Source organism: Chelonoidis abingdonii, chromosome 3 (assembly GCF_003597395.2).
Source record: "Chelonoidis abingdonii isolate Lonesome George chromosome 3, CheloAbing_2.0, whole genome shotgun sequence".
Taxonomy (NCBI): Eukaryota; Metazoa; Chordata; order Testudines; family Testudinidae; genus Chelonoidis; species Chelonoidis abingdonii.
In genome coordinates this window covers 78,758,588-78,782,797 of record NC_133771.1, presented here as the reverse complement: position 1 = coordinate 78,782,797, position 24,210 = coordinate 78,758,588, and the positions used below count along the sequence as shown (strand labels likewise).

General features: G+C 39.0%; 1 protein-coding gene across 2 annotated transcripts; it reads left to right on the top strand.

Moving 5' to 3' along the window:
* Positions 1-23,986, top strand: CCNC (cyclin C). Of its 2 annotated transcripts, none has more exons than XM_032780466.2 (12): positions 1-147; positions 1,906-2,012; positions 5,790-5,874; positions 6,112-6,181; positions 7,733-7,784; positions 10,051-10,106; positions 13,176-13,211; positions 15,985-16,076; positions 17,656-17,723; positions 18,137-18,216; positions 21,391-21,509; positions 22,309-23,986. In XM_032780466.2, exons 1-12 carry the CDS (start codon positions 116-118, stop codon positions 22,361-22,363), a joined length of 852 nt encoding a protein of 283 aa, XP_032636357.1. In that variant the 5' UTR covers positions 1-115; the 3' UTR covers positions 22,364-23,986. The 2 variants fall into 2 exon arrangements, with proteins under 2 accessions (XP_032636357.1, XP_032636356.1); XM_032780465.2 differs by having other exon boundaries at positions 18,107-18,216.
* The last annotated feature ends 224 nt before the right edge of the window (positions 23,987-24,210 follow it).

Here is a 24,210-nt window from a genome sequence, read left to right as displayed (position 1 = left end):
GGAGCGAGGACACCACCGGGCTCCTGCCGCCGCCTCCTTCCTCCTCCTGCTGCCGGGCTGAACGGCGGGGTCGTCGGCAGCGTGAGGCGAAGCGGTCGGCTCCGGTCTCCTCTTCATGGCAGGGAACTTCTGGCAGAGCTCGCACTAGTGAGTGGCCCCCGCCGGCCCGGCCCGGGGCTGCCTGGGGGGGAGGCGTGGCGCTGGGGCTCTGGGCTGGGGGGTGCTGTGTGCAGGGGCTTGGGCAAGGCTGTCCGTGTGGCCGGGGTGCATCTGGGAGAGTTGGGCTTGGGCTAGGGGGTGTGGAGACACAACAGTGTGACCCCGCGGCTTTTAAATCCATCCAGACGCTCCTTTGCCCATTCACTTCAGTTTGCTCCTGACTCTTTCCTCCCCGCCCCCCCCTTGTTTCCACCGCATTATTTTTTTAAAGTGAAGGCCATAGAAAACTTATTAAACTTGTGTGGAAAGATGTAAGGTGGGGGTGGGGGAGCGCTTTACTCGATTTGGACAATGCCAATAATTTATGAATAATAATTAAAATACCTGTTCGTCGTCCCCGCCCCCCCTCAGTTTTTGACACATCCAAACTGGGGGCCGGAGAATGTGTTCTGGAATATTATTTTTTAACAGACAAAATAAAGTTAAAAAATAACGTTTTCCAAGCAGTTGAGAGGGAAATCTAGAGCATGAAATTAAAACTGGTGACAGAAGGAAGAATAGTTTGATGGAAGGAAAATATCTTTTAGCAAAATCAGGGACATGACCATATAAAATAGGGTTCATAAGGGACTTATGATAGATGAATCATTGCTAATTAAAATGACTCAAATGGAAATATTTATAAACAAAAACAAACATGTTTTAGTAGCTAGAGCATACTGGTATCTAAATATTTAGAACAGCTGATCAGTTTCTCTGGCCTAGTAGTAATTTTTATGACACCTGCAGTTTAGCCATTTCCTTTCTCCTCTGTTTTGCTCCTTGCTCACTTGGCTACCCTGATTTTAATAATGGGGAATGTTCATGTACACACAAACTATTTACCAGTAAATCCCTAACTTTCCATCCCACTCCAGTGTATGTATACATAGGTGAACTTTCTGTATTTTTACACAGGATAAGCATGCAAAACTCATGACTGGACAAGCTCAAGAAGTATGATTATATGTCAGAAGTGAATGTGGTTCAGTTAGATTCACACAGGTTAAGCACATGTGCAAATATTTGTATGAAGCATTTGAGTAATCCCAATTGAAGTAGTCAGATTAAAAATGTTGGCAACTAATTAAAAAAGGTAATTGTAGCATCAGTCAGTGAAAGGCCAGCGTTTTAAACATTTTTTAAAGCAGGTGTATATTGGGGTTGCAGAAGAAAAGTCACAAATGCTCCAGGAATGGCTGTGTAAATACTCCCTTCATGTCTAATAATATTCTGTACCAAGGAGAGCGAGAGAGAGAGGAATTGAAAAGCCTTTCCTAGAAGGAAAGGCCCCTTGAACTAAATATGTAAGGTTGCCAAGAAGAAGTGATAAGAGTATCTCATTATTATACAAGAATGAAGAATGCAGATCAGTCCAGATTTGAGTATACATAATTTTAAAAAGCATATTTGATAAAAATATAGAATAAAACAGATGAATAACTGACAATTTATCAATTTTATAAACATGTTCAGCAATAGTATTAAAAGAAATCCTCTTACTTTTTGTGAACATTTTTCTAAGAGCCTGACTTTAATGACCCTAATGAGTATTAATTTCACAAGCATGCCTCTAGTATTGCAAGACTTGATTAAAGGGAACTGTCAGCCTTTTTGGTCCCCAAATTTAATCTGCAATCTACTTGTGCTAGAGACACTACGTAACGTTTGTGCATAGTTTTTAAAAATTGCTTTCCCCCCGCCTAGTTTACAATGGATTTTGGATAAACAAGATTTGTTGAAGGAACGCCAAAAGGACTTGAAATTTCTGACAGAAGAAGAATATTGGAAACTGCAGATATTCTTTACTAATGGTAAAATGGTTTTATTTTTAGCTTAGCTGTTTAACCCATACTGTATTTACCATGTCTGAATTCACGTTTCAGTTGCTTAGAATATCTCATTAACATCTTATATACATTCTCTCAACCTATTTAACATGTAACTTTAAGTAATCTTTTATATATTATTCAGATTAGCTGTATTCTTAGTTATACGAGGGGTTTTATAGATAAACTAGCGGCATATGTATTTCTCAGTTATGTTATGAAATTTCAGTAGGCTTCCTTCTTATTTTCAGGAGGTTTCTGTAAAGACAAAAGGAAGAGGGTAAAAAAAGAAAATTTATATGTAGAAGTTTAAAGGTTAGAATGTGGAGTTATTTAGGACTTAATCCTGCACGGTGCTGAACACTCTGACCCTGAAATTTAAGCACCAGAATAGTCCTGTTGGAGCAATGAGATACCTTTAAAAATCTGAGAAATGTAGGTGTTGCTGTACTCAGCACTGGAATGCCTAAGTTTCATTTTTAGAAGTGATTTAGGGCACATCCACACTGCAGGAAAAAAACCAAAAAGTGTAGCAGTGAGTCTCAGACCTGAGTCAACCTATTTGGCCTTGTGCTAGGGGTCTGACAATAGCAGTGTTGACATTCCCGCTCAGATTGGAGCGTGGGCTCTGAGATCCACCCGTCACCAAGTCAGTTGACCCAGGCTCTGAGACTCGCTGCTGCAGGGTTGTGTTTTTTTCCCCAGCGTTAATGTACCCAAAGTCACTTTTGAAAATGAAACTAGGCTCCTAAATCAGTTAGGCATTGCAATGCTTAGCACAGCAATGCCTAAATAGCTTAAAAAATCTGGTCTTAAGTGCTTTGTGTCATAAGGATCAGAACACTTAAGCAGGGCCCGCTTTAGGCCTAGTCCACCAATTCCCCTGAATCGGGCCCCGCTCCCAGTGAGAATCCCTTCCCTGGCTAGAGGCACCATTTTAATTTTTGCCTACCTGGAAGTGCTTCGGGTCTTCAGCGGCACTTCGGCGGCGGGTCCTTCAGTGCCGCCAAAGACCTGGAGTGAGTGAAGGACCTGCCACCGAAGACTCAGAGCACCGCCGGGTGAATACAAGCCCCATGTGTTTTTTTTACATGTGTATGGTTGGTTTTGTTTTTTTTAGTCATCCCTGCTGGGGCCCTGTCGAAACTGTTCGAATTGGGCCCCGCACTTTCTAAAGCTGGCCCTGCATTTAAGTATCTTGCAGGACAAAGCCCTAAGGGAGAAGAGACTCTTAAACTAGCACTTTGTGCAAAGTGCAATTTAAATACTCTCTCTGAACCATCCTGTAAAGTAGGTAGCGTAGTAGTTTCTCAGTTGTCTGGGAGGAGAAACCGAGGCAGAAAGGTTAGTGACTTTTTTGAGGGCACTTACAGAGTTCACTCTAGTTTGCCATCCCCCACTTGTATGCTTAGGTGCATTTCTCTTTGGCATAGCTATTCTTATTTACAATTACCAAGATTAAAGTACTCTGCAAAATCTGGTCACAAATAACTAGGCTGTATTAACGCTCATATAGTACAAAATAACTGAATGAGTACTCGTGTTTATCTAATGGATTAACTATCCTAAAGTTGCTTGAGGACAAAATAAAATAATACTCTAATTTTGTAATCCAACAAGATTTAAAAGGATACTGATAAGTTAACAATCACACATTTCCTTATTTATGTTACTTAGATTACTTTAGATTTATGAACACTAAAATATTTTTAAAATCTAACTTTTTCCATTGATGTTGCTTTTAGTTCTTCACTCCTCTTGGACAAAGAAAACAACAGACTAGTTAGTTTCATTTTTCTGGTGAAGATTACCAGCTGATTAAATGAATGACACAGTCACTTGTTTTGTTACATAGCTTTTAAGTTAGGTTTTTCAATCAGCTCTTACCATTGTCCAAAGAAGGACGTTTGTGACCACTCTCATCTGTAAGATTGTGGATGTTTACTAGAATTTATGCTCCCCTTGGAGTAAACTAGTTTCCTTTTCTGGTTTTCATGCACTAGCACAAAAGCTATGTTTGTGTTATAAGCTATCATTTTTAAATCAAGTTTTTGAAATGGTTGTGAAAACACTTGTTAGTATTAGATTTTTGTGAAACATTGGAGCTAAACAACCTAATAATTTTCTTTAAAATACTTCATTTGAAAGCTTCCATTTATAAGGTCTCTTTAGGCACTTATCAGTTAACTTTTTTTTTTTCCTTTTCTAAATCTCACTTGATTTCTCTTTCTGGTCACATATGGCCCAACCATTCTCTCCTGCAGAAAAACTCCATGGGAAGGGAAAATGTATTTATAAAATTCTTTGTGGCTTACTGTGTGGATTTTTCTGATGCATCATCCCCAATGTGAGGACAGCAGCATGTAGTCAGATCAGGGGACACAATACTGTAATTGTGCAAATGTCCCAAGATTCATTGGGAAGCTTGTGGATATTGAGGCATTTGTGCAGCGACATTTCATGTTGCAGCTTGGCCTCGTCCTTGGCAGCATTGCTTATTTATGTGCCTTGATGCCATTGGCAGCCTGACCTTAGCTGTGCAGCATGCAGGCTCTCTCCCTGAGGGGGTGAGGAGGTCACATGTCAGAGATAAGGACTTAGTCTTGCTTCGAGTAAAGTGAACACACGATATGATTTTTTTCTCTGGAAAATCTGCTAGGTGGCCAAGGAATAAGGCTATTAAGAGTGACTTTCTCTCAGGTTCATCCCACCTCCAGTCAGCCATGCCCCCAGTACCTTCACATGACATTTATGTACTTGAATGTGGGGAGAAAGCTTATGTTGTCTGTGGGAGACAGTGGACAATGGTGCATGAGTAAACTAGACAATTACAAGTGCTTATATGCTTCTAATACAGTGTAAGATTCTGGCATTTTTTAATAATTTAAACTGCTTGCTTCTCCATCTAATATACCAATGTTTGGTTTTTGTTGTACATACTTAAAATATATTATGTGTAAACTAAATGACAGAACTTGAGACCTCTGTATAAAAGGCATTGCCATGCTCAGACTAACAGCAGAGCGAGAAATACAGGAAAAATGGCATGTAACAAAATGTAATGTTTCATTCCATCATTCTCTAATCCCACCTCTGCTCTGTATCCCAGACTGATGCATCTAATGTGCTTGGCACCGTTCCTTTGCCTGGGAGGCCAAATGAGCTACCTGCACAGCTGACACCAGGGCTGCTTCTTGGCCAACTGGCAGAGAACACTTGTGATGGAGCAGCTGACTACTTCCTCTGGTCTCCCACCTCCTTTCCCTAGACTAAACATGTCACTTCTCCAACACCTGCTGCCTCTACCAAATCTAGTGACCATGTTTATGTTGGCAGCTTTATTCAATTTATAATGCATTTAAAAGTCATAGGTTTTAATTTAAAACATTTGAATTTAAAATATTTTAGACTGTAAAGTGGACACCCACATTTTACCCAGTGGAGGGCTGTGTAGTATGTGGTCACCTTCCCAAGGGACATGTGTAATTTGTACATAATGGAGCAAATTCTCATCCTCATCTTTAGGAAAAGGTCCAGTCCACATACACCACTGGTTGCAGCATGCATCCACTGCTATCAAAATGGCCTGCTGAAACATGGTCTCTGTGGGGCCAAACCTCTGAATTAAAAATGTGGCTGTCTGACCACACTTTAGAACCCTTTCAGTTCAGTTTCTCCTAGGGGCCACATGTAGAGTGCCCAATAAATGGTACCAAATCATATTAAAATGCAACTTAAATATTTTGTTCATTTTTTTTTAAGTCATCCAGGCTTTAGGTGAACATCTTAAATTAAGACAACAAGTTATTGCCACTGCTACAGTCTACTTCAAGAGATTCTATGCCAGGTAGGACTGTTTACTATGATGGTACAAGAATAAAGCATTTGTTAGGCAGATTTTGATAGCCCTTTAAAAGTGCAATAATAAAATAAAAATATCATTTTTGTTTGTGAATGGTGTAAAGCTTTTATGTCGACAATGTTAGCTTAAGCAGTTTTTACATTTCCAAAGGAAGTGTGATGCTCTTGATAGATTAATCTTTCTACGTGTGTAAAACGACATAATTTTGTTATAACATTTCAGATATTCCCTAAAAAGTATAGATCCAGTATTAATGGCTCCTACGTGTGTGTTTTTGGCATCCAAAGTAGAGGTATGATGTATTATAATTTTCTAATGTAAAAGTATATAATATATAGGGAAGATGAAACATTTAGGGTTCTTAAGGTATTTTTTGTTGTTTCCATGATTTGGGGGTTCAGACCTCTTTTTCTATGGATTTCCTTATTGCTTTAGCATCAGAGAGAAAAGACCCAGTAGCTGCTATTAAGTAGTACTTCATCTTTCACAATGTTGCCTGAGTTACTGACCTGTTTTCTCAACCCTAAAGGATCTTGGAGACATTGACAGAGTGTTTAGATTATATTTTAATGTAGTTATTTTTTATATCTTAAATTGTGCTGCTGTTCTGTAAAATCTCCATTTTTTATGTGGTTCAGTTTTGTCTTCTATGTATATAAACTGGTTAAATGTTTACTCCAATTTTCAAATATAACTGATATTCTACTGTGTTTTTCACTGTATATGGGAAGGGATCTCCAGAATTTACCACATTTGCTTTTTTTAATATCAGTAGCAAATGCTGTAGCTCAGATGTTTATTTTGAGAAAAATGTGTGTAGTTGGATGGCAAAGGATATTGATAAGGAGGAACCAATCTTTCCAGCTGAAGCTCCCTGAGTATGGCTAGGGTCAGCAGTGCCTGAGATTTGTTATAATCTGGAGGCTGTTCATGGCCCTCTGTGAAATAAAATGGTCTCAGGTCATTCTTTGATAGGTGTTTGCACACCAGAAAACATACCTGCAACTGACAGACTTGTACTGTGTCCATACAAGGGAATTTTACACACACAAAATCTGCTGATGTTACTACTGGTTCAGCTGAACCCTTGTTAGCACTAGTGGAAGTCTTGATGCAGATGAAGCTTTGGCAGCATCCTGTGTGCGTGCAGTTTTTTTTTATCATTGTGTTAATTTAATCTGCTGAAAATGGCAGACAGAAATAATAGATACACAGTTTTAATTTACACAGTATTGAAAACACTGGATGCCACCAACGCCTTGTCTATATTTGGACTCCCACTGGTGTTAAGAGGGCAGCTGAACTGGTGTTAGCACTGGTGGAAATTTTTCTGTAAAATTACCTAATGTAAATAAGGCCTGGACTTCTTGGCTAATACTGCCAACAATAATGCATGGAAACTGAGCTACCTTTGAAACATTAGCAGTGGCTTTCTAGAACAGGGTTTCCTCTTGAATAAGAGTGGGATGTTGGAGCTTGCAGTATGACTGCCTATTCTGTATAGGTACTATAAATAAATTCAGTATTGTGAATCTGACATTTCTGAGTGTTAAATGTTTGTTTCTATTCATTTTTTAATGAGAACAGTGGAGTAATTATTAAATGAAAAAGTAACCTCTGTCATGGTGTAGCTTTACTTAAATAATTAACTTATTCTGATCACCTAAACAGAAATTTAATAGGCGAGAAAATATTTAGTTAAAATACAATGTGTAAAAAAAAAAAAAAAAAACTATAGGAAGAAAGCCCAGTGCTTTTAAACTGATAAATAGTGTGATCAAATGATATTTCAGCTAGTTCAGTACTAACTGAGTCACCTCATTTACCGCTCTTCTTTGCTCAGGAATTTGGTGTGGTCTCAAACACAAGGTTGATTTCTGCTGCTACTTCTGTATGTAAGTGTAAATGATGTATTTGTTATACTATATTAAGGAGACTATTTTCAGGGGAGAGGAGATGTTCACTTTGTCAAGAAATATCAAATCTCATATAGTTTCTTATCAAATCATGAGGGATTTTTAACCTCTCTTCATGAGGGCAATTCATTTACATCATCTGTTCTTTTAGGGGAAAAGACACCTGTTTTAAGTGTGTATGTGGAAGAAAAGATCCTTTCTGTGTACCATTCTACACTAGTATCAATTCTGGTGGGAACATATCAGTCAAATCACAACTGAAAATAAGGTGCCATGATGATTATCCTAAATAAATAAATCCTGAAAATCAGGTCTAGATTTCAATTCACGCAACAGTGTAAATCATAAGTGCTGGGCTTTATTTGTCCTTTTTATCATGATTAGCTTTCGTAGAACTACTGCTCCGTTTGAGATTTTGTTTTCATTTTAAAAATAAAAGATCTTCAGATTAGAATCTTAACGTTTGTAGAATCCTATATTTTGACATTTGGAAAAAGACTAAGGTTGTATATGATAAGATCTTGTAAAGACTGACTTAATGAGAAAAACATTTATATAGAATTCTGAGACTAAAAATACATCAGTACTGCAGTTAGTAGTAGGTTTGCCATTTTACATTAAAATCTTATCAAGAGTGCAGATTTGTGTGATAACTTTGTGCATCAATGAGGAAAGCAGATATGTACTGGATAAAGATACAGGAGTCTAAATTTGATGTTAGTTTGCAGGAATCTTGCTTTTTTTAGAAATTCCCGTGCATCAGAATCCCAAAGAGAAATGTCCTCTGTAGTGCTTTAAAAACAGAATACTCCACTGCACTTGGGAGCACACATTGAGTGTGAGGACCATGCACAGGTGGCTTTTTCTTTAACATCACTTTTGTATGTCTGTCTTCTGCCTGTACCTGTGTTAGCAGAGTTTCTTCAGCAGCACAGGTTCAATTGGTTGGTAGAGGACTTTGGAGAGGAGGAGAAAAAAGAATGAGTGGAAGAAATGGGAGATGCATAAAAGGAAACTAACAAAAAGGAAGACCTGCCAGTTAATTGAGGCAGTTTGGTCCTTTGCACCTTGCGCAGTGGCTAGAAGCACCGACGAGGCACTGTACACTTCTCCTTGGGGAGAAGGCTCCTTAAATTGATCTCTAGCAACCTCTTCACTCTACCCCTGCAGTTGAGTGCAGGAAGAGCTCAGTGGAGAGGTAGCTGCAGCATGCTTTGAAAATCATATCTTTTCCCCACAACTCTTCCAAAAAATTGGGATTCTTTTACCCCGACTTGCTTGAAAAAGTGTGGTGAGGAGACCTTTTCTGCTCAACATCAGAGTCAATTAAAGAGCCTTGATGAAAGGACTGTCCACTGATGGTGAACTGTAGTCTTGTTTCTCTTTGATGCAGAGCAGTAAAATTGACCTGCAACTGAGTCTATTCCTAAAACTTGGCTTGGGTCAAGCTATAGTCTCCTCCACTTCTAATGCTGTTTTTCTTTGAGGCAGTGGTATACACAGGGTTCTCTTTTTAAAATTATTATAGAATTGTATTGTTTACATTAGTTTTTGACTTCTTTGCACTGTATGTTGTTTCTGGTGTAAATTAAAAACAAATAAATGAAGTTGCAGTAGTTTTCTGAATAAATAGTCCACATAAACATTGAGCAGTTCATTATTGTTTTTAATCTATCGAACAACTCAAAATTAAAATTACTCTCTTAATTTGAAATAACTAAAATTTCCATCTAATGGTGTGATCCTGCAGACAAAATTCATATGGAAGCGTATGGAATATGCATAAATACCTAAGGACATCAGGTTCAATCCTTTAGTTGTTAAGAGGGCTAGATCCTCCTCCCACTGATGTCAATAGTATAGTGACTTCAGCCAGAATCAAGCCCTAAATTACTGTCTCTTAGTATTACAGGGAACATTGTCTACTCGGAAAATGTTAAATGTTGTCCATTGTGTCCAGAGGGGGGGCTTCTAAAATAGCTTTAAAAATGCATGATCTGACTGAATAAAGACTGTCGATTCTAATAATACTTCACCTTTCAGGAATTAAACAACTGAGTTATACAATTGAGTTAATTCTCCTCTTCCAGGTAGGATTGTTCTTTATGTATAGCAGTGGATGGTTAGCGGTCAGATAAGAGGGTTTGAGGCTCTACATACTGATGAACTAATAGAAATAAGTAAAGAAGAATATTTGATTTAATTTTGTCATTATTTTTAATACATCTATCTCTTTTTACTACAGTGAAAACTAGGTTTTCTTATGCCTTTCCGAAGGAGTTTCCGTATAGGATGAATCATGTAAGTATGATATAACTTTAACAAAAAAATACATAGACAAACATTTGTGAGCAGGAATAAATTGTATGTTCGTCTTCGAGTGCTTGCTCATGTCCCTTCAACTTAAGTGTGTGTGCTTCCACAAGCTCCGGTGCAGGAAGTTTTTCCCTCAACAGTATCCGGTTACTGCTGAGGGAAAAACTTCCGGCACCAGTGCATGTGGTGAGCACACACCTAAGTTGAATGGGCATGAGCAACACATCTTGAAGAACACCAGTTACGGAAAAGGTAACTGTCTTTTCTTACAGGTGGAACAGCTCTGTATCATTAATAGGGTCCTACCAAATTCAAGGCCATGAAAAACGCGTCACGGACCGTGAAATCTGGTCTTCTGGGTGCTTTACCCTCTGCTATTCAGATTTCATGGGAAAGATCAGCATTTCTCAAATTGGGGGTCCTGACCCTAAGGGGAGTTGCAGGGGGGGGCACAAGGTTATTTTAGGGAAGTTGTGGTATTGCCACCCTTACTTCTGCGGTGCCTTCAGAACTGGGTGGCCAGAGAGTGGCAGCTGTTGACTAGGTGCTCAGCTCTGAAGGCGGCGCCCCCACACCAGCAGCAGCGAAGTCAGAGTGGCAATACCATACCATGCCACCCTGACTTCTGCACTGCTGCCTTCCAAGCTGGGCAGCCAGAGTGTGGTGGCTGCTTACTGTGAGCGCAGCTCTGCAGGCAGCAGTGCAGAAGTAAGGATGGCAATACCATATCATGACTTCTGCGCTGCTGCTGGTGGTGGCTCTGCCTGCAGAGCTGGGCTCTCACCGAACTGCCACCGCTCTGTAGCTGCCCAGCTCTGAGGGCAGTGCTGCCGCCAGCAGCAATGCAGTAGTAGAGGTAGTGGTACTGCCACCCCCCCACACCCACATACTCACCCACACACTAACCTTGCCTCCCCACAACTCCTTTTTGGGTCAGGACCCCAACAACTGCAACACTGTGAAATTTCAGATTTCAAAATCCTATGACTGTGAAATTGACCAAATTGGACTATGAATTTGGTAGGACCCTAGCCATTTAATTTAGTGACCTGACTTGTGGCATTCTGGCTCTGCAAGAATATTTAGCTCCTTCGCCTTTTTATTTAATTCATATGGCTACAACACTGTGACTGTTTTTTATAAATTTAATACATTGTACTATTTTGTAACAAGAGGGAAATAAATCTCAATTTGGGGCCCAACTGAGCAAAAATTGCACCAGGCAATCCTTTGGAAACAAGGTTTTTTCCAGGTCTTCCATGGAAAAGAAACTCCTATTCTTTGCTAAACAATTTCTAAGCAATATAGTGTCACTGTTATCTCAAGGTATTCACAATTAACTTTGGATTGTTTGTAGGGAAATTTTTTTTTGGGTAACCCACATCCATACTTGCAGTTTCTTTATGAGAGAGTTACTTGTATCACCTACTTTCCTTAAATTAGGAGAAAGAAATATTATAAAGGGAATAGAGAAATACAGTGGGACTGAATAAAATATCAGTAATTATACAGCAGTTGGTTACCAAGTACGCTGCTCCAGAGTAGATCAAAGTAATTCCAGTCCCTGGGATACTCACCAGGCCTACACATGGGAACAGTTGGCTCATGTTAAGGGTTTTTTATTTTTGTCCCCAATATTTAATCTGTAGTAAAAATCTGTCCATTTTTCTACAACTCTTATTTAGAGTTAAGAAATTTCCAAGTGTTTTGAAGGCAAGATCTTTGGTAATGCAGCCTCACAATAATGAGGGGATTGGTGCAGATTTTATTAATGTAATATATTTTTTTCAAATTTACTTCCTTTTAGCTTTTACTATTATATTCGCATAGGCAAAGCATGTCTCCATACACTCTTGGTAACTGTGATTATATAATAAGATACTACTAAATTCTAATCACAGTATATTTTTTTCACTTTCATTTGTACAGCTCTCCAAAAGAGCTGGCCAGCCCAATTCTATATATTAATTCTTCTTTAAATCTTGATATAGATCTCTGGGTGATATAGATCTCTGGGGCAATGCTGTGCTGCTATTTTAGGGTCAAACTCAAAATCACGTAAAAGTATAATATTGAACAACACTGCTATTCTGATTCTTGTTGAGTTAGCATTCAGTTTATAGAATTGTATGATACATCAAGGTGTGGTTACATGGAACCGATACCACAGAAAACTTCAGCATACCCAATCTCTTAGTAGATACCTCTGAAATTATTTATTGGTAATGAAATATGTGATTGGAGGCTGGTAACTGACATTCCTACTTGCCACATAATTGTATTAGAAATGTTAAATGTCTTCTAGTTTAGTGTAACACAGTTAGTGCCATCATTATAGTTCATAGCCTTTCTTAATATACAGGAAAATATAGCTTCCTTTAACTGAACAAATGCAGTCCAGTCCCTTTCTTGTGGTGCTAAACCATTATCTTGAGTCTTGAATATGAGATATATTGTCTTGATGTCTATAATTTGACAGAATATTTTAGTAACATTTTATACTCTAATATCCTATGCATCTGTCAATATGCCTGATATCCCTTCCATTTGATTTGTCTTTGCTGTAACAGAAGAGAAACTAAACCTACAAAGGCGCAAGTGCCCTCAACTGTTTTTAACCTCCAGTGAAGCTGGGGGCACTCAACCCCTTGAAAGATCCAGCCCCAGGTGAACAAAACAGCATAAGTTCTATAAATGAAATAGTCTACAGAACATATTCATATAACAGTTACATGAAAATACTTAAGTACATAGCAGTGATAGGAAAAAAAACCCTGTTCTTAGAAGTGGAGTGGTTATTAAAATGACGAGACAGTTGACTAGCTAAAGATGTTTTCTGTTGAGACATTTCTTAATTGGTTTGTAGTATTTCTGTAAAAGAAATTTTGGAATTGGTGAAAGTTCTTGGGAATGACTCAGGTTTTTTGTGCAATTCGTAGTATATGGGAATGCTTATATGTAGAAAAATGTATTGGTCTGGTTACTGATTAATCCTTTACTCTCTTTCCTGTTAAGAGAAAATTGTTGCTTAATTATATTTTTAATTCTTTGCAGATATTAGAATGTGAATTCTATCTTTTAGAATTAATGGTAGGTGTCTTTCTTTCTCTTACTACCACATTAGTTTATTTTTACGTAGTAAGAATGTTCTGGATTCTGCACATACGAAATAATATGTATGGAGCCGCCATTTGTTTTTTCAACCTGAGTTTCATTGTTGAGGTTCTTATTGTCCCCTTTTCTCAATTAACTTGTTTTCTAATATGTGGAGGTCAGTGACCTCCTGTATTTAGGTTGCCTACCATTTTGCACTGTAAAGATTTTTGAAAAACTTTAATACAGTACTTCCATTATGTGCAGAAGGACTCTGAAATTTTAACAGGCTGAAGACCATAGGGTCAGAGATAGGGATGTTTCTTTTGTACCAAGAAATTCTGTTCAGGTTTGGCAGAGAGAAACTTTTGAAAGTCTCATTTTCCTTTCAGCTAAACTTTGGCAGCATGCCAAAATAATAACCGAATGTGAATATTCAAATTCTTGCAGTGCAAATCTGAGGATAAATTCATTAATATTTGTGAAGCATTCAGATATTAGAATGATTAGTGCTCTAGAAAATACCACAAGGAAATTAATAATTCTGTATTCATTGCAGGGGTTGGATGGTGTCCTGTTAAGACAGAGTCACACATTGATAATTAAGATAAAAATAAATATTGAACATCTGCCTCATTCCCTGAACATTGTCCATATTGTGCACTGAATGAGGCAGAGGTCCTGTGGAACAGTACAATCACGTAGTTAAATATTTTTGATCAAATAGTATGTGATCATGTAACTAGAGACTGTAGTATAATGCAGTGCAGGAGGCCGAATTAAGGTTTCTGAGGGCACCTAAAATCTGACATTTCCGAAATTTGAATGCCTAATTCTACAACCTAAATAATGTTATTTTAACATAGGTTTTTAAATACGTAATTGTATACATTTGTAATGTTGCCACTACCTGTATCCAGTACTATAAAGCACTTAAATGTACCAAATACAGGTGTGCAGTTCTTGGAATTGCCCAAATACTGAATAATTTATTTAGTGTCTACATCTTCAGAGCATCACACCAATATTTAGCTAACTTGACTCTTTGTTAAGGTGGTTGTTGGGATTATTTTAATTTTTATAGTGGAGGAAGTGAAGCAAAGGCAGGGAGATTAAGCGAATTGTCCCAGGCTGCAGAGGGAGTCAGCTCAGATAACTAGACTACACTTCACATAACTAGTACCAGAAAGAAGAGCCTTTTTAAATGCATGATAAGGATATAAAACATAGGTTAATTTTTGTAAATATGGAAGAACAAATAGGTGAAGGTACTGCAGCAATGAAATGTCCCAAATTCCCTATATTTGACTTTCGGTGTTTTTGTAAAAGGAATAATATTTCTTTTGTTGAGAAAGAGGTGTTTTTAATATTGGCATCCTGTGCTGTGCTTAGGAACAGTCTCTGATCTTGATAATTAATCAGACATCAATTGTAACTGACTGTATTTACAGAAAGTTACTTTTTGTGACAATTAACATTTCCCCCCTGAAACAATGTACAAGTAATATTTAATTTCAGCGTTGTATGTAGCATATATTCACTGACACAGCCCTCCAGTGTTGCATACCTATAACTAGCTATTGTTGGGAGGCAAGGGGGGGTCTTTGTTCTTCCTTGTACACTAACTCCTCACTTAATGTTGTAGTTACGTTCCTGAAAAATGCGACTTTAAGTGAAACAATGTTAAGTGAATCCAATTTCCCCATAAGAATTAATGTAAATGGGGGGTTAGGTTCCAGGGCAGCTTCCCCTACTCTGCAAGCACCAACCTTTAGCCCATCCACTCCACTCCTTCCCCCAAGCCCCACCCTTGACCCACCTCTTCTCCCCCCCACCTCCTCCACCTTTACTTCGCTTGCTGCGTCCTGGCTCCTCCCCCCTCCCACCCCTCCCTTCTAAATGCCACAAGCCAGCTGATTGCCGAGTAGGGGAGGGAGGGGGGAGGGGGGAGGCACGCCGAGTCCTCGCTCCTCCCCACTCCCTTCTGCCTGGGGCAATCAGCTGGCTTGCCGCGTTCGGGAGGTGGGAGGGAGCCTGTGCGCCAAGTCCTCGCTCCTCCCTTCTGCCTCCAAAATGCCGCAAGCCAGCTGATTGCCACTGGCAGGAGGCGGGGGGAGAAGGGGAAGGAGCTGATCCGCAGAGTCTGCCGGTGGGTGGGAGGCGCTGGGGGGGAAGGGGGCCATAGGGAGGCTGCAAGCTCTGGAGAAAGCAAGCAGCCAAACAGCGTTAAGAGTGGAGCATTGCACAACTTTAAATGAGTATGCTCCCTAATTGATCAGCAACGTAACAACAAAACAATGTTAAGCAGGACGACTTTAAGTGAGGAGTTGCTGTACAGTCCAACCTTAAGAGTAAGGAAGAAAATTCAGAGCTGTGTAGACTTTTAAAACCAGTGTCAATTATTCTGGCAAGCTTCTCATGTATAGTATTATTTAGTGACAGACTGTTTTCTGGCAGCGTTCTGAATTTTCAGTTGGGAATTATGGGTTTGTAGGCAAATAAGGTTTCAGTGTGCTGCAGATGTGGCACTTTGCCTCTCTAAGGGAAAAGAAAAGGACATTGACAGACTGGCAATCAGTCTAATTAATGGTATTTTAGGAGAGTGCTTCCCTCATTATGCCAGACTTAGGGTGTCATGATGCTAAAATGAATGAAACTGAAAGGGGAAATAAAGAAAAAAAACTGATTTGTTAAATCAACATTTGTAATGCAAACTGACAGTGTATTTTCTGTTATAATTATAATCTGATTTTTTTAAACTTATTTCTAGGATTGCTGTTTGATAGTGTATCATCCTTATAGACCTTTGCTCCAATATGTACAGGATATGGGCCAAGAAGACATGCTGCTACCCCTCGCATGGTAATGAAGACAAAGGTTAATACTAGTGCATCCTACTTCAGTAGGAAAGCTAACTTGAAAAAATAAAAGAAATCAGAGATGGTCAATTACAAGTTGGTTTGGCCAGGTCTAAACACAAAGTGGCAGCAATTTATTGATGTAAATGTGTCTACACAGGGATTGACAGTGGTGTAACTATTCTGTTTTTAAACTGATTTTAAACTTGTGTGTAGACCAGAACTAGTAGCATAGTGCCTGCCCTGCTAAATAATGAACATTTAATAGAGATGCTCTTTCCCTGCTAATGTGAGAGCTTTTTGTTGTACCTTGTCATAGTAGAACGTCAGAAGTAGCATACGGTTGATCTGTTCTTTTAGATGAGTGATTTTCAGACTTTTTAGGCTGTGTACCACTTTCCAAATAATGTCGTCTACACAAAGTGCCCCCATCTGAGATAGGCAGATCCTGTGGGTGGGAGGGTGGGTCACAGGCAGAAATCTGGAATGGAACTCCATTTAGCAATAGCTTCTAGAGGATTTTCAACTGAGGTGTCTCCCCCCCTCCGCCCCACAGAGGCCTGGAGGAACATTTAAGGGGGTGAGTAAGGATGCCAGGTGGCTTGGACCTGCCCTGCGCGGTGGGGCTTGGGGAGGGAATGCCACCTCCACCCCTGACTTACCTCAGGAGGCTACCCACCTGTCTGGGTTGGCAGGGAGGTGCAACTAAAAATGGTAACTTAAAGGCGGGGCTCAACGCCTCGCAACCTCCCTCGGCCCCGACAGGCTGAGTGGCTGGTGGAGGTGGCACTCCCTCCTCAAGCCCATCCATGAGGCGCTGGCCCAAGTCGCCTGGTGTTGCCACTCGCCCTCCGTGAGAACTTTCCTCAGTGCCCCCCATCAGGGGTACAATCCCCATAGTTTAAAAACTTCTGTACTAATAAAATGCATTGTCCACCATTACAGGATTTTTCTCACTTACCCCCTAATGAGAGCTTGCGTACCCCTAAAGATATGTGTACTCCAGTTTGAAAACCACTATTTAGATTAACAAAGCTTTGTTTTTAAAATAAAAAAAATGCAATAAAAAATTTAGCCTATGCCACTCTGGACTGTCTAGCAGAAGCCAAGAGCTCTTGAATTATAACTTAAACTCAGACATGGACTCCCTCTGTAGCTTTGAACAAACTACTTACTCTTTTTGCCCTTGTTTCCTCCTCCCTAAAATGAGGATTATAATACTTCACAGGAGAGCTGTGAGGATTGGTTGATGTCAACAATTTTATGATGAATCTTCAAAATACTTTGCAAAGCAACATTTTATTAGGAAGCACGATATACTTCTAAGTAGAGTGCTTAGAAGCAAACCATTACTATGGTCACTTGGGAATGAATCAAAATATTCAAGATTAGAAGTGTGTGTACCTGGATACAGATATTCATGATTTTCCCCACCTTTATTTCTGACTGCCTCAATGTGTAAAAAAAAAAAAAAAAAAAAAAATTCTCCTAACTTTTAAAATAAAAACAGATGGTAACTTCTGAAGTAAACACCTTGTTGTTCACCTTTATTCTCATTTTATCTACCACTTTTGTTTGCACAGGAGGATAGTGAATGACACATATAGAACTGATCTTTGTCTACTGTACCCTCCCTTCATGATAGCCCTAGGTAGGTAACAAGTTAAACTACTTCACTGTATCTGAATGGTTTCATCTTGCATAGTGTTCCATGAATGGGCATTTCTTAGCAAATCCACTGTATTAAAAAATGTTGATTTGTTATCCCCACCATCTCCTTCAATTAGCACATCAGATGTTATTGACCATGCAGTCATATGGCTTGAAACTCTAGCAAGAAACCGGAAAGCTTGATTCTGAGCTTAATCCTTGAAAACTATGACTTGGAAGTGTTGTAGAATAGACAGTGGTAAAGGGAGGCAGAAACACTCGGAATTATAAAGAAGGAAAAAATAGTAGAAAATGTATTCTGAAAATTTTCATTTACAAACATCTGTTCTTGTTACAATAAACAAACTAATCTTTGTTCAGTAGACATGTCCCCACACAAATTTTACTTTGCAGCTTGCCTACATGTGGCCTGTGTTGTCCAGCAGAAGGATGCAAGGCAGTGGTTTGCTGAGTTGTCTGTTGATATGGAGAAGGTATTTTTTTTTTCCTTTCTTGATACATACTGACCAGAAAGATATGTCATTAATATTATAAATTGATATTTTGCATCTGTATCATTTAGAGCAGGGATCGGCAACCTTTGGCATGCAGCCTGCCAGGGTAAGCCCCCTGGCGGGCTTTACCTGTTGCGTCCGTAGGTTCAGCCGATTGCGGCTCCCACTGGCCATGGGAAGTGGCGGCCAGCACATCCCTCTGCCCATGCCGCTTCCTGCAGCATCCATTGGCCTGGAGTGGCAAACCGTGGCAGGTAAACAAACCGGCCCAGCCGGCCAGGGGGCTTATCCTGGCGAGCTATGTGCCAAAGGTTGCCAGTCCCTAATTTAGATTTATACTCTCGTTAAATAATGCACACTATGAACTGTTAAAGCTAGGCAGGAGTTGGATGGGAGACATCTCGAAAAACCCAGGTATTTCAGGAAGAGGACTTGGTGATTCAGTGCATAGCACTCTGTCCTCTGAGCCAATGCTCAAACAAAGAGTGCTTCTGGAGTTGTCATCTTTCAGATGAAACATAAAACTGAGCTCTTGTTTAGTTGTGGTCATTAAATAGTCTATGGCATTTTTCACAAAATAAAGGTGTTAGCCCAAGCATTCTGGCCAAACTCCAGTGTGGACAACTCTGCCTAATTCTTCCTGCAGTACTGGTTGCTTATTCGCCATTCTTATTTTTAATATAACTGTTCTGTTGTTTCTACAGTGCTTTACACACAGCAAATCTTTCTGGATGAAAAGCACTATGACCTCCATTCATTAAAGCACTTAAGCTCATGCTTAAGAGCTTTGCTGAACCAGGCAATATGAATCACACTTTGGGCTTGACTGCACGGCACAATTGCAGAGTGTTGTGCATACAAGCATAAGGTAAAATGAGTTGAACATGACAGGGAGTACAGGGGGAAACCACTCTGTACCAGTGGATGGTCTTATGTAGCTACCAAGTTACTCCTGCTATTGAACATATTTGTGTGTTTAGACTTCCCACTACTGATACTGACGACAGCTTAGGTGTGGTAATAGCCTCCTGTCCCAGATCTGGACTTTAGCGTCCAAGACCTGGGTGCTTACCTGAAACTTCCCCAAGCTCACTACCAGCTTGGATATTCTCGCTGCCACCAGGTCAGGAATTATAGGGCCTGACCCCCCTTTCCTCTCTTTGGTGTCCCCAACCCTTCCTTGGGGGGACCCCCAAGACCCAGACCCCTGGGTCTCTCTCTCTCTCCTCTCCCAGCTTCCCCCCCTTTCCTGGGTTAGCCGGTGCGAGACTAGACTTCACTCTTTGAATGCAACCGGAGAGGCAATCTAGCGTCCCCAAGGCTATGCATTCACAGCTAATCACAGCTAGCACACAAGGAAATTCCCCCTCCCTGATCTCGTAGCAGTAACGAGAGAAAAACTTCAACCACAAGAGAACAGAGATGATTCTTTTTCTCTTTCCCCGTAGCCTGCTCTTTCCCTGAAAACAATAGGAAACTAGCCCACAGCCTGGCTTTTCCCTTCCCTTTGCCTCCCTAGGAAAAGAAACTTCCACAAGTTTTAAAAGAAAAGTTTATATAAAAAAAAAGGGAAATATAAAACAATAATCTTGCATTAAGAAACTCAATACAGGCTCTTGCTTATAAGAAAATATGAAGAAACAGTCTGATTTAAAAGATAGCCCGATTAAACCAGTCCAACCAATCCACATACATGTAAATACAACCCAAAGCTCCTCATAGCCGAATTGCTTGGGGTTCCTTTGTACTCACAGATGTGTAGGAGACACTTGGAGATAAGATGCAGTTAGGAGGAAGCTTGTTAACTCACAGCCGAGAAAACAACAAAAGACACAGCCATCCACATCTATTCGTACAACCCAAAGCTCCTCATAGCCGAATTGCTTTGGGGGTTCCTTTGTACTCACAGACTTTTGGTATAATATTTGAAATAAGAAGGAGTTAGGAGGAAACCTTGTTTACTCACAGCCGAGAAAACAAAAAAGACCCCGAGTATACAAATTCCCGCCCCTGACTTTAAACAATCCAGTTCTCTGATTGGTCCTCTGGTCAGGTGTTTGGTTACCCTTTCCAGGTAAAAGAAACTTAACCCTTACCTTACCTATCTACTTATGACACTAGGCTTAACAGTTCACATCACCAGACTCCTTAGCTAATTGTGACTCTGATTTCAGAGATGTATGTTGCTTCCATGGTGCTCAATGCTTTATCTGGACTCAGGGTTTTTTATTTATTTTTGTTTTACTATCTAACATTAAGTCAGTGATTGCCAATGTGAGAGCCATACATCACATGCAATCCTTGCTTAGTAAAAATACTGCACTAGAAAGTCATATTTGTAGAGGTTAGTAGGAAGAGAGGGCAAAGCTAAGACAGCCACAGAGCAAAAATAAGTGGTATGAATAAAAAGAGAATAAACTACCAATTTTTGATTTTTGTCACCTATTAAAGACAGTACTTTGGCAAACAAAAGAGCTGCTCTGGGAATGTTACAGTTCATAGGACAAAACAGTTGTGCACTGTTCAGCCCCTCCCCTCCTGTACGGTAACTAAACCAGTGGTTATCAAACCATGGTCCATGGAGCACCTGTGGTCTGCAGACCACTTGCTGGGTGATCCATGGAGCGCTGGCTGGTTATATGCTAGTGCCTGTCCTGGTTACCAGCTGCTAAATAGTCTTAAAAGAAGCTAAAAACACATTCCTAACATTTTTCCATGTAAACAGGTGGAATGTTCAGTTTTTGATGGGGAGAAAAATAGTGGCTTGTGTAATTCTGAATGGGAGGCAAAGTGGCCCAAGAAACACTTTGTTTGCAGTATCATAGAAATGATGTCTCAAGATCCCTTCTAGCCCTGCAAGTCCTGTCCTCTGTGCCTGAGGCAGGACCAAGTGAATCTAGACCATCCCTTACAATGTAATAATGTAATTTACTGTAAGGAAAAGCTTTAGAACCCCTGAGCTAGACCAAGATGCTCTCAGCTATCTGTGGAAATAGTTAAGATTGCTAAATTGTTGAGACTGATGTGAAAGCCACTCTGATATAGAGAAAGCATCATACTTACATTTTGGTTGGTTAGTGGCTACACATCTGTATGGGTAGTGATGAACACAGAACCACTACAGTATCTGATCTCAAATATCTTTCTAATTAGATTTTGGAAATAATCAGGGTCATTCTAAAACTGTATGAACAGTGGAAGAACTTTGATGAGCGGAAAGAAATGGCTACTATTCTTAATAAGATGCCTAAACCGAAACCACCTCCAAACAGGTACAATAATGTCTTTAATTTTCTTTTTTCATACCACTTCATAATATTGTACAAATGTCTTAAACTAGACACTTCCTCTTAAAACACAAGCGAATATTTCATTGGGGCATAGTAAATATGTTTACAGTGCAGATCTTTCCGTGATAGACTTACTCCTATTTACTGGTTTGGGAGCCACGAAGAAGAGTTGCTTCTGGTTGATAAGAGAGTAGTTTTAAACATTCTTTTTAATGTTAGCTTTTCTGATTAAATTCATTTAATGAGATCATCTTCAATTCAGTTCAGCAAACATAAAGAACTTCATTTACATGAGTTCACCATAACTAGGAAGGTCTGACTGCTCAGAACTATGCATGTACAATTTTATGCAAAATTTGCTCATGTAGATATGGTGATTGGGTGTTGTGTAAACTGACAATCTGCACATGCAAATCAAAACTAAGGTGCAAATATGTGAGCTTAATTATGGTAACTGCAGAGGTAAATTCGGTTTGCAATTGGACATAATGTTTTTGCATGTGCAGTTTGGAAAATCAGGTTCTTCAAGTGCTGGTTGTTTTGCATGCTTTCTAGTGGAAATAATTTATGTAGACCTGGTTATCAAAACAGTGAGTTTAATTGCATAGAGTTGGGAGAGGCAAAAAAAAAAATGCTCTGAATTTTGTGTCTAAAGATTCTTCATTTCAAGAGGCTTTTAGTGCTTCATCTGCTATTGCACAACAGTAGTTCTTTCTTAAAAGCTAGCAATGTAACGAATATACATTTTGTATCTGAAATATGTATTCCTCCCTCCAAACAGTGAAGGAGAACAGGGTCCAAATGGAAGTCAGAACTCCAGCTATAACCAGTCTTAAGACATTCCAAAGAACTTTATTATGGACCACTTTGGATCAAGACATACTAGGATCTCAATTGTGTTCATGAAATGGACAGAAGGTTTTAATAATGTCTTTGACAAAGAACTTGAAGAATAAATGGCTTGTTTCTATCAAGCATGTTGAAAGCTTTTTCTTTAAAACTGCATGAACCCCTTTAACACTGGAACAACCGTATTAGCAAGATTTCTCAATGTAAGGCATTCAAAAGTTTTGAACAGAGCTTCAAAAGATTCACACATCCACTTCAGTATTAATAGCTGAATACTGTTTTGTTTGCTTTCAGAAAATGTAGATTGCCATTAAAGTGAAGATTATTTTTTAAACTACAGTAATGAAGCCTGTTGATTGTAACCATATTAATGACCCTGTGTCTTTTATCATTCAGTTTGTTACTGAAGGAGAACAGTGTATAAATCTTGTCATTTACCTATTTGTTTTATAGCTAAGGTATATTATAAAAAAAATTGTTTCAGCAACAAAAGCTGCAAAAACCTGAAAACAGTGCAGGAAAGAAATTAAGTTCCTCTTCTGGACTGAAGTGATACTGTTTTACTCAGTACATGTAGCTTGGATATTTTTCCACAAAACTTAGTAGCCCAGCCTACCAGAAAAGTGCAATATGTATAGTGGACATTTGAAATGAACCTCAGTTTTCTTCACTATTTCAAATATTAGGAATTTTGAAGTTTATAAATTATTTGCAAGTACTATACTGTGCAATACTCAAGTGTTTTAGAAGCACATAGCAATATTATCCAGATGATTTTTTTTTTATTGTGGGGTTTTTTTGGTACAAAAAGGTATATACTGTTAGTCTGCCTTCATATCATGAATTTGAGATTTTATAGAAGTTTATTGAAAGGAACAAGCTTCATCATGGCTGTTTTAAAATGTGACTAAGAGTAGCTCTTAAGAATTATTGCAACGGGATTCTTTTGTTACCTACTTGCTGGACAAAATGAGTTTCCTTCAAACCACGGGTTGTAGCCTACATTCCTGAGTCATGCAGAACCTCCCACATAAGTCACGATTAGGCCCTAAAAATTTTAATGTTTTGTCCCCCTTGCCCAACAACTTGTATACTACTTAATTCTCAACTGAAAATGCTGATTTGCCCACAAATAAAAGCTGAATGATAAAAACTGAAGTCCAATAGCTTTTTTATCCAATCTATTTTTTTTCTAAAACATACTAACATTACACAGGTCTAAAATATAGACAATAAGTGCTTGAAAAACCTGGCCTGATAGACCTTGTTAATTCTAAAACTTCACCCATTTAAAAACCCCCTTACTTTTTGTAGTCCTCTACTGGACTCCTCATTCAATGAAGTGCAATGAAAATGTGGTTTTGTATGCAATCAATGAGGCTACTTGCACTTATTCTAGTTATTTTTATAAAACATTTGATGCAAATTAAAACCTGCTTTATAGTAAGACAACAGACATTTTAGCCTTATTTCATTACTTTTGCTGGTAAAGACACTTGGTCCTTCTAATCTTGAAAACTGGCTTGTTGGTTTTATCCCTTGAAACTTAAACAGTGTATTGTTTATAACATGGATACAATGAGTAGGAATAAATCAATGTAAACTAACAATGATTGCGTGTAGTTCTTAAAACACTGATTATTCCTGAACTAAAGCTTTATTGAAGTAGTATTCCTCAGTAGTAGCTGTACTAGCAAAATAATTATTTTACAATCTACAGTTTTAATACAAGGTTTTAGACTAGAAAGTTAACCATTTGTTTTCAAAACTTTTTGCTTCTGCATGTAAATGTTTTCATGATTAGTGGTGAAAGTATTTTTTCCAATGTAGTTCT